The following is a 14,070-nucleotide window of genomic DNA, read 5'->3' as shown; positions in this document are numbered from 1 at the left end:
TCCGATTCAACCCTTTCAGATTCCACAACAAATAAAGAAGATGGTACTGATTGAAACACAAAGTTTGCGGAGTTAGATGTGGCGTTCCATGACTTTTCCAACCTTTGTTTAAGATATTTCAGATGCTCCATTTCAGATGCGAATCTGAAGCATGATGAGTATTTTTAAGAGATTGTGACCACTGAACACATGATCAATGGTTCCTTGGAACCTTAATGAGAAAGGAGTAGGACACATTCAGAAATCTGGGTGAAATCCATGACCCTTCATAATGGTATCCAGAGGGCCTACCAATGTCTTCTCTCTCATCATTTACCTTGGTCTTTTGCTTAGTTCTCATGCTGCTCTAGGATATTATTATTTTGTTCCTTTTTTTTTTTGAGCACTGGATAGGGCTCCAGCCAATTGCAGCCAGTAGTTTGTTGACTGAGAGGGCCATAAAATATATGCAATATGGATGAAGAATCAATTAAATTTTATAAAGATAACTTTTTTTTTTTGGGGGGGGGTATTGGAACAGGTATACCTTATTCTCATGCTTCTTGTTGTTGGCATCTGTTGCATGGATAACTAATTAAGTTGACTTTAAACTTTAATAACTGACAACTCTATTTAGTATCTTTGGATGGTTTTATTTTGTTTCATTTTATTGTTTCAGCACACTGTTTAAATACTTAATTAGTTGTTTAGGCAACTAGTCTAGAAGTCTGATTCTTCACACTGACAGCATATGTAACAATAGCTGGAATAATTACTTCATGAGAAGATGATTCTACTATATTTCCTAGATACACTGCATGGTTCAGCTAAATAAAGGATGGCATTAAGATGGTAGGTTTAGCAAGGGAAACAAGAAAGATCCCAACATTTATAGTGTGGGCCTTCTCTTTTGCTATTTTTTTTTCTCTGATGGCCATATACTTATTGGTGTGTAACATCTGTGGTTTGCATTTGTGCATGCGTGTTGGAAGTTGGTGAAGCTGGTTCATTAATCTTCACAAATATGAAAACTTGGGTGTAAATGGGGCATAATTGGCATCTAATTGTGGCATAGTAAACAAGTTCCTGCTATCTAATTGTGGCATATGATGGATAACATCTTTGGCAGCTGGCCATGACTAAGGGGGGTATTCTAGTGATCATGTCACTGAATTGGTTGCTATGTTATAACTAAACTTTCAATGGGCCACCAGATTGTCAACCTGCCTTTTTAAGGTCCTCATATATGCTTTTAAGTAAGTGCATCCACCTTGGCTTAGCTCTGTTTCTTTCTTTGTTTAAGAGAGAAACAAGAGAAGTCTAACAGCTAAAAGTTGGAGTGCATTTATCATCCATGGTCTAACATAATTCAGAAAGACCTTGATCACATGTATCACAGTTGCTTGGTGCTGGTATATGCTAACTAGAGAAAAGGGAGCACGTGGCCTGTTGTTATGACTATGTCCATATTTCTTCCTTGTCCTCCTTTTCTTTTCCTTCTCTTCTCCCTATAGATTTTATGTATATTTTCTCTTTTCCTTTCATGGTTTTTTCTCTGAATTGATCCCTCTAATATAACAATCTATGCAGGATTAATTTGATCCATCATGTTAAAATCTGGCTTTGCATGATAGTAGAGCTAATGATCGTTTATCTGTTGACCTATGTTTTATATCTCATCCATTTTTCATTGAGTTTATGGGTTTGAATAGAATATCTTTCTGCATCTTCTTTTTTTTTATTGTTTAATATCGACATGTTCTCCTTTCATGGATTTCTTATTGAGTTTGTGGGTTTGAATTGAACATCTTTGCACATCTTCCTTCTTCTTTGTCATGTAATATCTACATAATTTGTGTCAGACCTCATCATGTTTGATTCCCCCCACCATGGAATAAATGTGCTCATGCCAGGGAAGTTGTTGGTGAGGACGTGGTAAGGTTGTCCCATTTGTGAAACATAGTTATTTGTGAAAGACACATTATCATTACCACAAACAGTGAAACATAATCCCTGAAAGGAGGTATATGATTGCAAAAAAGTTAAGGTGGTGGAGATGGTGGCTGAGGCTTTCCTGGAGGATGTAAATGAGAATGGAGCTAAATATGCGTCTGTGGTCAAGTCAGCTTCTCCTCCCACTAAAAGTTCTATGTAACCTATGCCACTAAAAGTTCTATGTGTTTGAGTAGACATTTTGGATGGAATGAAGAACCAATTTCTCCACAAAATAGACCAATTAAACACTGGGTCATCATGTGGAGCAACCTTGAGGTTCTTGTTGCTCGGTGGAAATGCAAGCACAGGTGCAGCTTTCATCCCAGTCATAAATTTCCTATTTTCTTCATCTAACATTCTTTCTTTGTTTTTATAAGCAAAGAGGTGGTAAACCACCTCTCATTTTGTTGATAAATGAAACGGGCAGAAACAATAGCCAAAAGAAGAGAAGAGAGAGGAGGAGAGAGTGGGGAAGCTGGCCGAACACTGTTAGCCTGAAACAAACAAAGAACCAACGAGTGAAAACCCCAGATCAATTGTGCATAAAACAAGGCCGGTGGCCTCCACCACCACCAAAACAAAAATCTTCACACTAGAACTAGAAGTTCACATATATCTATTAATCCCATTATAGATAATAGAGCCAGCAGAAATCAGAAAAGTTGCTCTCCTCAGGGTCTCTTGGAGGTGAAACCATACTTGTTGACATAATCTGCATGAAAGATCGCCACTGCCTTATAGATACGGTGTAAGATTTATCAATTCAGCAACAAACAGCTTCATAGAGTGTAGTACATCCATAACTGATCTCATCATCTTCAAGATAGATCCAGGCATTCCTTCTAACCGTACCATGCAGTGGCACCTGACGCTGGCTCCATGTAGTCTAGAAGGACCTGATGGACCTTGGCCACCTCTAACTTCAGTCATAAAACATACTTTGTTTCTATAGCTTCGATGCATTATTAAATTCTAAAGATTATGTTTGAAGCATAGTCTATAATTCTATGTCATCATACTTTTTAGCATCACTGCCCTCCATCCCCTAAAAAAAGAAAAAGAAAAAAATAGGTCAAAGTCACCTGGGTTATCAAGCATCTACTATATGTTGTGTAAACTTGCTGCTCTTTTCAAGCACTAAATACATATGTAAATCATAAGTCTGAGATGATATTTACAGTTCTTTTTAACTATTAGTGCCCTTCAATAGACAATGACCATAAATCTGTCATGCCTTTATAGTTCCATAAACAATAATTCATCTTCATTATTGTTTTTTTATGTGATCAAGTTTTCTTTTGCTTGCCTTAATGTCAAGAAGAAATTACCGACTTAAATTATAACTTTTACCAGTTATTTGTTAAATGTGCTGTCAGGCCAATGATCATGCATCCATTTTGTAGCTTTTTTTTTCCAGTGATTGTTTTCCCCATTTCCAAAACTGTCTATTTAAATTAAGTTGAACTGTGCTCCATGCACAAGAAAGGTTATAGTACTTAGTCATTGTACTGCTCATTCCACATGTAGGAAATCTATAACATGTGTTTGCTAGTAACATGCACCAACCGAAAGATACACAAGCTTTTCAGTGTCACTAAAAATACACCTAGCCTGTTTGTTCTTGTTGTCAACAAAATTACTCCTATGGTCTTAATGATTAAGAAACATTCCTGTTTCATAATTCTAGCATAAACTACAAATCCATGGAAATGCAGTCTGTTTCTGACAAACGCTAAAAACATCCTAACTTCATCATTTTAACAACTCAAAACTACAAACAGATAGCTAAAGAAATTGTGTATAAATGTAAACCAACATGATACCGCAACTAAGCAAGTACATATTTATGTTTTTCTTTTTGTGTGTATACACATAGATATGGTATGCATACCTGTACATAATCGATTAATACAAGTTAGGTAATTGAATGAACCAAATGATGATGAGTAAAGGAAAATAATTCACACTAGTAATAACTAATAAAATCAGAAATCCATATTTCACCTACTAGGTGTGGATTGCAATTATGTGATTCGCATTAGGAAATATATAGATGTTTGAGATATTGTGAAACAGGACAGATCAGTCTTGAGAACCATGACATGCAAAACCTCATCAAACCAGCAGTTTTCATAAATGTTTTGGCCTTTTGGGTTTCCCAGAAAATCTATGAATATTTACACTCACATGATTAAATCAATAACTCTGTTGGTGATGTCCTGAACTTTTGAATTCATATCCATTCCTTGGATCAGTTACAGTTTAGGAGAGAAATAACAAAAGGATCCTATGGTTAGAGTCCAATAATATTTCAAGGCATTTCATGAGAAGGTGCAGAGACATAGCTGAATAGAGATTTTTACATCTGACTCCTTGTAATCTCATTAGAGATTTTTATCTTAATCATATAAATTTCCTGTATTTTTGTTGCATAACTTGAATTGTTTTTGTCAATTTCTGTGGGCAGTCTCTTATTTGCTAGAGTTGCTTCCTTTTTGTAACTGACTTTTATTAATCTCACTAGTTTCTTACTTCCATTTTCAGCACAGGTATACACTATTCACAAAGTTAGAATCAGTTCTCTTGACATAATACATTCTTCTTCTCTCCTATCTGTATCTTTAAACAGTTAAAACTAAGAAGCAAGAAACAATAAAATCAAAATGGTCAATACACTTTATGGGCCTCATTGATTGCCAGGTTTTACGAAAGCTGGGTCCTTCAAAATTGTGAAATGAATGACTTTTATAGAATTCTTGTTTGGTTGTTATCATAAAACTGCTTGCGAAAAGCCAAGCAGCCCTTCTAATTACCGTCATCTCACTTAGCCCATTCAATAACACCACCAATTAGAATACACATTTGTCAGCATGAATATTTTTGTATGGGTCTGTCAGCTATGTGGTTTCATTATTTGTTTTTCCTTGCATGTAACTGTTTTAGAATCTGCTGTTTGACCTGATAGACTTCAGCTGATTGTGTTGTCCATCTTTCTGCACTTGATGATTTAGTAATGCATTATGTTTGCTATTGCAGGTAGTAATGCAATATTCATACCTGATTTACATACTCTCTCCCTAAGTAGTTTGAACTGAGAAACAAGAAATAATAAAAGAAAAAAGCCAGCTCACTTATAGCTACCTCTTTTACAGATTATAACTCAAGTACAATAATGGCCAAACCACCAATAGAATATGTATTTGTATGAACGAATGTTTGTTGCAAGTCTGTTGGCTACTTGGTGTTTTTACTTGTTGCTTCTCACCTGTAACTGTTTAGATTCTTTAGAACATGTGCTGTTTGACCTGATGGACTTTGCTCATTGCATTCTGCCATCATTAATGATTGTTGTTTAATAATCCAATATTTTCTGCTACTGCAGGTAGTGGATAAAAATAAAGATGCTGAATCTATTTGGCGAGGTGATGCCTTACGAGATGTACTTAAAGAAGTACATTCTCTATTCACGATGTTTCATGGATCTCTGCGAGCTTTACTTGAGAAACAACCAAGTGGTGAACTTGCTCGTAGTCATTTATATTCCTTTATAACAGATTATCTAACTGGTATGAGAAATTTCTGTCTCCTTTACAAAATGATAATGTATGGCTGTCATTCATATTATTTTCCTTTATGTTGTACAAGATTGAATTATAGTGTTCTTGTAGGCTATTTTTGTTCTATTTTCCCTGCCTTGCAGTCATATCTGAGACCTTAATCTCCCTCTAATCAACCTACTTTCCTTGTAGAAGACTTTCATGTTGGGAAAAAAATTCAAATGCCGTCCTTCCGTGACTGTCTGAGCGAGCGCAAAACTGTTCAAATGCTGACAATATCACGGGAAGTCGCAATTGAAGTTCAGGTATGCTACATTTTTTAACAGAAAAAGTGTTATTATGTTGCATCAAAATATTCCAACAACCCTTTGATCAGCATGTGTGCATAACTCTATTGTTTCCTATCTCATGTATCCTATAGCTGTTTCTGTTGGACAATGTTTACATTCTTTTTCTTTCTTATTAATACTTTCTATGCAATACTGGTGGTATGCTTGAAACCTACCAAGAATGTGTTAGACTTTCACATTTTCATCAAGTCACCAAGCAAATAATATTAGACTTCAATTGAAATAAGACTGCACATAGTGATAGGACTGCTACCCTAATTATGAAAGAGGAAACAGATACCTCTAGTAGGTAACTTGGAGTTTGAATAGGAAAAGTTTTAATTAAGTCCTTTCATTCCATCTTCTTTTCTTTTCTTACTTTGTTTAACTGAATTTTAGGAGTCAAATATGAATTTAAAACAGCTTTTCATGCATGAAGATTTCGTCTGCATTTACTGTCCCCTTTCCCTTGTTGTGCCTTCTTTCTTGATCTTCTTTCTTTACTTTCCCTTCATTCATCTTTCATATTTCTTCTTACATCTATATGAAATGGGATGACAACTGATTTTTCTTTGAAACATCATCACCATCATCATTTTACATGATCACCATGCATTATAGATGAGTAGTTTTACCATTCAAGATGCTTTTTGCTGCACACAAGAAGCTTCAAGTGCTACTTTATAAAGCCAGGCGAGAGCAACCCGAATTGTATCGATCATGTTATGGGCTGCTACTTCATGCCTTTTAAAACATTTATGTTGGAATAGAATGCCTTGAGTTGGATATAATGGGGTAGCAAGTAACAGTCATGGTTATTTACATGCCCTCTTTCATCTGCTTCATAGAATCATGACTTTATGTATCAATTTATAGTTTCTTCAAAATCTAAACCTAGTTTTAGTGCTTAGGTTGCTGAAATCATGGAGTGTTAGAATTGTTTCCCTTGTGTAAATTCTTATAAATCAGTTGGGTTTTGGCAGCGATGGCAGGGTTAAATTAATTTTCAAATGAGTTGATGTCTAGTTCTTGTGTGGGCTTGGAGGAATGCTTGAAATGATACCTACATTCCTCAAGTTGTTTGTTATGGGGTTAGTGACTGGAATTTGCTCATAGATTCATTGAGCTTCTTGGTGTCTACCAGGACTTGCTTCATCTGACCAAGATGCTGAAGACAGGGCTTAAAAAGTTTTGTTGGAACTTTGATTTGGTTGGATAAATAAATCAATGAAGCTTTCCTAGGGTATTCATCATTTCTTTCAAGCAAAGAAGGTGAAACCAGAACCGGGACCGGTGTCAGTTGGCCGATGGTATGAGCTGGTATGGGTCTGTATCGGACCGGACCGGGGTGAACTGATACAAAGGAGAAGAGAATTGGGGAGGAGAAAAAGAGAGAAAGAGAGAGAGAGAGAGAGAGAGGGGAGGGAAGAAAGAAAAAGAGGGAAGAGAAGCCATCGGAGGGCCTCTGGCTAGTCGTTGTGACCGTCGGACGGCGCAATCAATGCCTGCAGTGCCGCAAGCGTGAAACAGGGGTGATCGCCCCTATTTCACGGGATTTTTTAAAAAAAATCTGGATTACCAAGTGAATCCCTATTTTTAACTTTTTTTAAAAAAATTCTCAAACATAAGTTAAGCTGGCAAATTTATTGCCAGCTTCACTATTCATCGGCATTTTCAAAAAAATGCGATGAAGGAATAGGAGCAGTCGCCCTTGTTCCACGGCTGTGGCTCTGTTCATGGATTTTCCGCCACACGCGGCCACCTGGTATCCTCCAGTAGCCTTTCCGTTGGCTGCATGTTCCTCCAGTACCGTCACTCTCCCTTTCTCTCTTTCTTTCTCTTTCGTTTAAATGCCCTATCGGATGACACCGAGCTGCGGAGGCCTTCACGGCCCTCCGATGGCGTTGTCCCATGTTTCCCTCCCCTCCTCTCTCTCTATCTCTCCCTTCCACTCTTACCTCTCTTTCTCTCTTCTTCGTCCGATGTTTTGATTTATCCATCCGAACCGTCCTGATTTGCCAACGATACGGCTCGGAACACTCTGAACCATCCAGTTTCGGATGGTTCGGCGAATGCTGCTTTCAAGATTGAGTTTACTTTTTTGGTTTGATTTAGAGTGACACAGGGCTACAAGAAAGGAATAGATCTATATGACTGAACCTGTTCCTTTTTCAAGTACAGATGGGGTTTTAACTTCACTTTTTGTTATTTCTCCCTATGGATCTTTTGAGTATCTAGCAATGTGTCAACATAGGAAAGATGCATTCTGGATCTTTTATATATATATATATATATATATATATATATATATATATATATATATATATATATATATATATATATATATATATATATATATATATGAGGGCAATGAGAATTAGGGAGTAGGGAGTAGTGGAAAGGAATAAGGTATGTGAAAGAGTAAAAAAGTTGCTGCATGGTTCCCGTCTCTGACTTTTCCACTAAGAAAGGACTCTCACAATGCCTAAAATGGGACTCACATAGCACCTCTCTAATTTTGTTTGAGTAATGCACTCATTGCTTTGTTTGGTTGCAATAGTCAGCCTTATCATCATGCCTCAATATAGAAAAAGAATGTATGCCTAGGCCTCTTACAACTTTGACTCCTTCAAAAATTAGGAGAAAATTTTCTGCTGATATCTCAATTCTCACATCATAACCACTGTAGAACTGATCCCACAAATTTAAGGAAAAAAGGCACCCACTGCATAAGGACTCAATAGTTTTAGTTGTACTTGTACCACACAGGAAAACTCTCCTAATTAAGATAAGAGAGATTAGCCCTTCACCAAAGACAATGCTATGATGCATTGGCCCTACCCCTGCAGTGCATATGCAAAGAGTTTGTCATGGCTCCCTAACTCTCCTCTTTGGTGCTGAATCCTACATCATCATGCCCAGTGTCATCGATTCTCCAGTATCGACAATATTTTTCAGAAGCTGTCTTCATGCTTGAGATTTGGTTTCTTCTTCAGCAAGCGCCTCTACATCTTGATCTTAGTCTTCTTGCTTTTTCTTAGTTATGAATGACTCCTTGTAGACATACCATCTATGAGTGAACGGATGCTAATCTTTCACAGGCTTTTGTTGTCATGGAGAACCATCATCTCAAGGGTTATCATTCTTCTCCATCCTTAATTCATCAATTGCTCCCAAACAAGACCTTGCCTCCACCTGGCCAATCTCCCCCTGCTTTCAGTCTTCCTCTTTGGGCTGATTTGCACCTTTTCTTCAGGCTCAAAGGATCTGACAAGAGAATGCTGTTGCTGGACCACCATGATGATGCTCCATTAGATCACATCATGAAAAATATCTTCCCTGCCAGTCAAGGTATCATGCTACCTCTATCCTTTGATCATCATAACCTACACTAATGTACCTCGGTAACTTTTCTCAACTTCAGTATGCTTGTTTTACATCAGAATATATAGCACCCAATAACTTGGAAATGCTTGACAGTCAGCCTGTTTCCCAGTAGTTTCTTGTACAGACGAAAAAGTCCAATGGATTTCTAGCAACCAATTGAGCATGTACAAGACCGAGATATTTTTCAGCATGTAACATTCATTGGCACTTCTCTCTCAACTAGCAATTCTTTCTCATTGCCATCAAGGTTTTAAATCTCGTAGGACAAGATTGTCCCAATTTGCACATGAAATGGGATGTGCTCCTCTGTCCCACCCGATCCTGACACTAGGATGGGGATGTCCCAAGATGTGCTGATGGAGATGCTAGGATAATGGTGGGATGGTCCTATTCCGACACTCAAGTAGCACCCTATCTTGGTGTCTTGCCAGGCGTCCCATCAGGATTTGAGACCATGATTGCCTCCTTGTTGCTTTTTCATGCATTGTGTTCCAGCAATGTTGCTTTCTCATGCATATGGAAGACTTCCCTAGCATGGCATGTTCTCTATCTTGAAATTTCTACAACTTTTTTTCCCTCCTATTGTGGGTGATGGATTAACTTTTTGTGCTTTGAAATTGTCTAACTGGTAAAACTTATGGTGACAATAGCTATTTTGCTAATTTACTGAAGTGATCATAGAATGTTGCATTTATTACCAAAACTGCTAATGAGCCATAGTCACTTGTGCTCTCGGCAACATACATCATCATAACTCATCATATACACATTGCTATGTTAAAATTATAGTAGAAGGCTGTAATTGAATCATTGAATGCATTACTCATTGACATGCTTTGTGCATTTTGCAGTCACTTGTCACAGTAATAGGATCTTCTTGCACTGGAAACACAATTTGCAACTCCATGATACTATTTCAAGATCTGCTGGTGTCAACAACACTCTCTCCTGTACGGTTGTGTTTCCTCTTACTTTGGATTTTCAATTATTCTTGCCAGTTTGTGAATTGCGAGCAAATGTGTGCTGGATAGTATGTTTTTTTTCTTTTCACAAGATATTTACCCCATATTTTGCATCGTAGGATGACACAACAAATCTGTTTACTTATGCTGTTATGAGGTTAACTCCACATGCTTTAACTTCCAATACAAATTCTTGGTCATATTTGCGGAAGGGAACTTCTGCACCTAGTGTTCCTGCAAACGCTGCTGTATCAAATGCGGGATCAGCATCAGAAGGGTATCAACACAGATCTCGTGATACTTCCCCTGGAGGACAAAGTCAGAGATATCATATACCAAGGCCTTTGCAACGTGACAAATGGTCTAAAAGAAAGGATGGTTTTGTTGTCACTGATGTTTGGGGTGCAGAAGTTGGTACTTCCATTCCTTTGAGCCCAACATTGTGGCTCCAACAGACAGAGGAGCATGCATATCTTTGTGTTTACCAGCATAGGAATCTGACCATTATACTTCTGATTCCTGTTTGCTCATTGATAAATGGAGAGAAGGGCATAAGTCTGGTGAAAAAGCAGCTTCTTGAAAATGTCAGTATACTTTCTGCAATATATGCTTTTCTTCTTTTCTACTTGTGCCTCCAGTCTTTTTCATGACTGTATTTCTTCACCTGCATTACCTGTTGTTAAGCAGATGAGGGCACTTAATTTTTTACATAGTTGTAGTAGCTGATGTCAGCCATTCTTCTTTACTTTTCCTCCATCTTATCAACATGCGCATGGACACACCTAATAATTATTTATTTTGAAGTATAAAGTACAAGTTCAAAGGGAACAAATACAGCCAGAGTGCAAAGATAGCAATAATGTACAGCTAAATCAATAATAAAACCACCAATTTTATGTTCTGATTTTCTATATGTATATGCTTGTGTCATTTAAACTTATGGAATTAATTATAGCTCCAAATATCTTCATGTTGCATTTCTTACTGCTTTTTGCATGGATAAAGTCAAGGTTATTGATCAAATTATTCATGGTGTCTTGAATCTGTACCAGTTTTGAATAAGAAAGCAATTCTTTCATGATCATAATTACTGATTCGCACCTTCCATGTGGTGGTTGTAGCACTTTGTAATGGGAAACTGTACTTTCTTTTCTTTGTATCATAAAGCAATTATAGAGTGCTATCATGGCTATAGAATTTTACATGACAAATTACCATGACATGAATGTAGGCTTTATAATTTGTTATGGTTTGAATGGAATCCCTTTCTGCATTGCTTCCCATCAAAAGCTTTATTGTCATTGTTAGGCCTTGACATACATTGTTGACCCTTTCCCTATCAGTTTAAGCTTTTGGGGTCTGTTAGTTAACCAACATGGCATTGGAGCTCAAGTTTGCTAGAGGTCACAAGTTTGAATCATGTCCATGCAAATTATTTATTTAATGAATCTAGTTGTTTCGTTCTAGTCATTGTTTTCTTGACTCATTTCAGTCATTGTGGTCTCTCCACATGCATGGTTCAAACCTCACATGAGTGGGAGTGTTAAGCCTAATACACATGGGTGACCTGTTCCCTGTCAGCTTAAGCTTTTGGAATCTAGTGGTTATTTAACAGTTATGACAAATTTCTTTAGCTCGTTTTGCACAGCTGCCATCCATGTTATCTCATGTTTTCCTCTTGACTTCTAGATCCTAAAATAAGGACCTTAGATATTGGAACTTGCAAATATTTTCCATATTGTAAGCCCATAATGTAGGTTCTCCACCTGGGTTCTCTGTTAGCACAATTCCTATACCTACTCTAAAATGCTTAATCTTCATCTTATCCCTTGTGAGAATCGCACTTTCGCACTTAAGCTTTCTCATATTGCTTACTTTGGGTGCTTGCTCCTTTTTTATTGAGCATGTTCAAGTTGATTCATTCCTTCATTTCTTATTTGATTTGTCTCCATAATCTATGATGGTATGGTACCTCTAGGCATTTAATTTGGACTATGCCTCAACTTCATTCCTATTGTGCGATTAAAATTGCACTCTGCTGTGAGGATTGCTCTAGTAGGTGTGCAAAAGGGAGGCTTCTACTTATACCGGCCTTGCACTGCTCAGAATTCCATGTTTGCCAAGAATCCACACAAGATTTAGGTGGAGCCAATCATAAGTTACTACGTTAAGTAATGCACAAGGCATGTAAGATGTATTTATTGACAAGCACATGTATGTGATGCATTGCTTTTCGATGATATCTATTATACTCATAATTTTAATTTTTGTCATCTAAAGATTTGTTCTATAATTTCGAAGTAGCGAATGAACCTCATTTTTCCATCTCACCAGCCTGATGCTTGACCGCTTTCTCTAATTGTTTCAGGTGTTAGGCATTGCTATCCTAGATAAACACATTGATGTGTGTTATCTATAGAGTAGACTATTAGATATGAAGGCTTAAACATTAAACTCAAACTGTGAGAGGAGTTTATAGCTAAAAGAAGTACAGAACTTGGTGTTAACCTAACATATGTTCATGCATTTGAACTTTCTATCTTTATTGGGAATATGCATTGGAACTGCAGATTTGTTTAGCATCAAGGGAAAGGAATTCCGAAAAAAAAATGGCTATAAAGTTTTATATTTGTTTTAACAAATCGAGTAAAAATATGAGGGCATCTCTGATAGAATAGAAAGGATCGTTGCAGTGGAAATGCACCTTCAAAGTGTTGCATGATCTTGAGATTTCATTAAAACTTGAGAAAAACTTCTCATGACAGCTAAGCTAAGCATTATGGTATATACGAGAACATTGGACAGTGAGATGACCAAATCAGAGTTAGATAAGCTTTGGTATAGTTGAAGACCTGCGGTGAACTCGTGGCAAAACTATGTTGGGCAATGCTGCATTTGAAGAGTGGTGGCACAAAATTAAGTGTTTGATATGGTTTGTGCAGGTGATATGTGAGCCACAGACAAGGTTGATGAAAAGGGAGGCCATAAACACATCAAGGGTCCTAATAAGAATTAAAGACCCCAGAAAACTACAAATGTACCGAGGATTTATTTGAAGAATCTTCCAGTGTGGTGCATTTGCATAGAATACAAAAAAAATGGCGGGAGCATGTTAATAATTCCAAACAAATAGGATAAATTCGGTTTTTATTTTTGTGATTTATGTATTAGTTGATATCTTGTGGTACATAGCAGCTGAGTTTGGGACAACTGATGACTTTATTGTAAAAATGTGAAATTTTATTTTCTTACACAGTCTTTGCCAAGGATTGCTGTGTCAATACTAGGCCCATATCCATTGCCCGGCAACATGGTTTTGTACGATCCTGTGCCGTCCTATGCCTGGCCTATACCAACATGGTAGAGAGGGTGAGGGAGAAGGAGAATGGGAGAGAGGAAAAGAGAAGGGGGAGGGATGGAGGGAGGGAGAGAGAGAGAGAGAGAGGGGATGGGAGGCGGATGGCTGGAGGAGGTGATGGAGGGCCGGGGGGGGGGGGGGGGGGCGCGATGCGGTGGGGTGGAGGAAGGGCTTTGCCATCTGGTTCCCCTATTTCATTAGAAACAGAGGTCTTGCAGGGGGCCTCTTTTTTTATTTAGAAGAAATTAAGTGAAGTTGGCAGCCCCCTTGCTGACTTCACTTAATTTCTTCAAAATAAAAAGGAGCCCACTCCAAGATCCCTATTATTTGAAAGAAACAGGGAAAATGGAGGATGGAGACTTTCCTCCACTCTACATCCCTCCCAGGCCCTCTGCCAGCATCTTACGGCCATCGGCCTCCTTCTCCCTTCCCCCCTTTCACTTTCTTTTCCTGTCTCTTGTTCTCCCTCTTCCCCGCCTTTCCAGTATTTTAAATGGAGGGGT

At 37.7% G+C, this 14,070-nt stretch overlaps 1 protein-coding gene across 7 annotated transcripts in view; it reads left to right on the top strand.

Annotated features, from left to right (window-relative positions):
- The window catches only part of LOC105032654 (vacuolar fusion protein CCZ1 homolog), a 35,699-nt gene that overhangs the window by 16,229 nt on the left and 5,400 nt on the right, over positions 1 to 14,070 (top strand). For 5 of the 7 annotated variants that reach the window (XM_073253839.1, XM_029261081.2, XM_073253840.1 and 2 more), the window contains exons 4-7: positions 5,357 to 5,540; positions 5,724 to 5,836; positions 10,099 to 10,197; positions 10,329 to 10,793. In XM_073253839.1, coding sequence (XP_073109940.1) covers positions 5,357 to 5,540; positions 5,724 to 5,836; positions 10,099 to 10,197; positions 10,329 to 10,793 — 861 coding nt within the window. The remainder of the gene's footprint in view (positions 1 to 5,356; positions 5,541 to 5,723; positions 5,837 to 10,098; positions 10,198 to 10,328; positions 10,794 to 14,070) is intronic. The other 2 variants (XM_073253842.1, XM_073253838.1) reach the window with 1 other exon arrangement.

This window comes from Elaeis guineensis, chromosome 3 (genome assembly GCF_000442705.2).
Source record: "Elaeis guineensis isolate ETL-2024a chromosome 3, EG11, whole genome shotgun sequence".
NCBI lineage: Eukaryota > Viridiplantae > Streptophyta > Magnoliopsida > Arecales > Arecaceae > Elaeis > Elaeis guineensis.
This window is presented reverse-complemented; position numbering and strand designations above follow the sequence as displayed.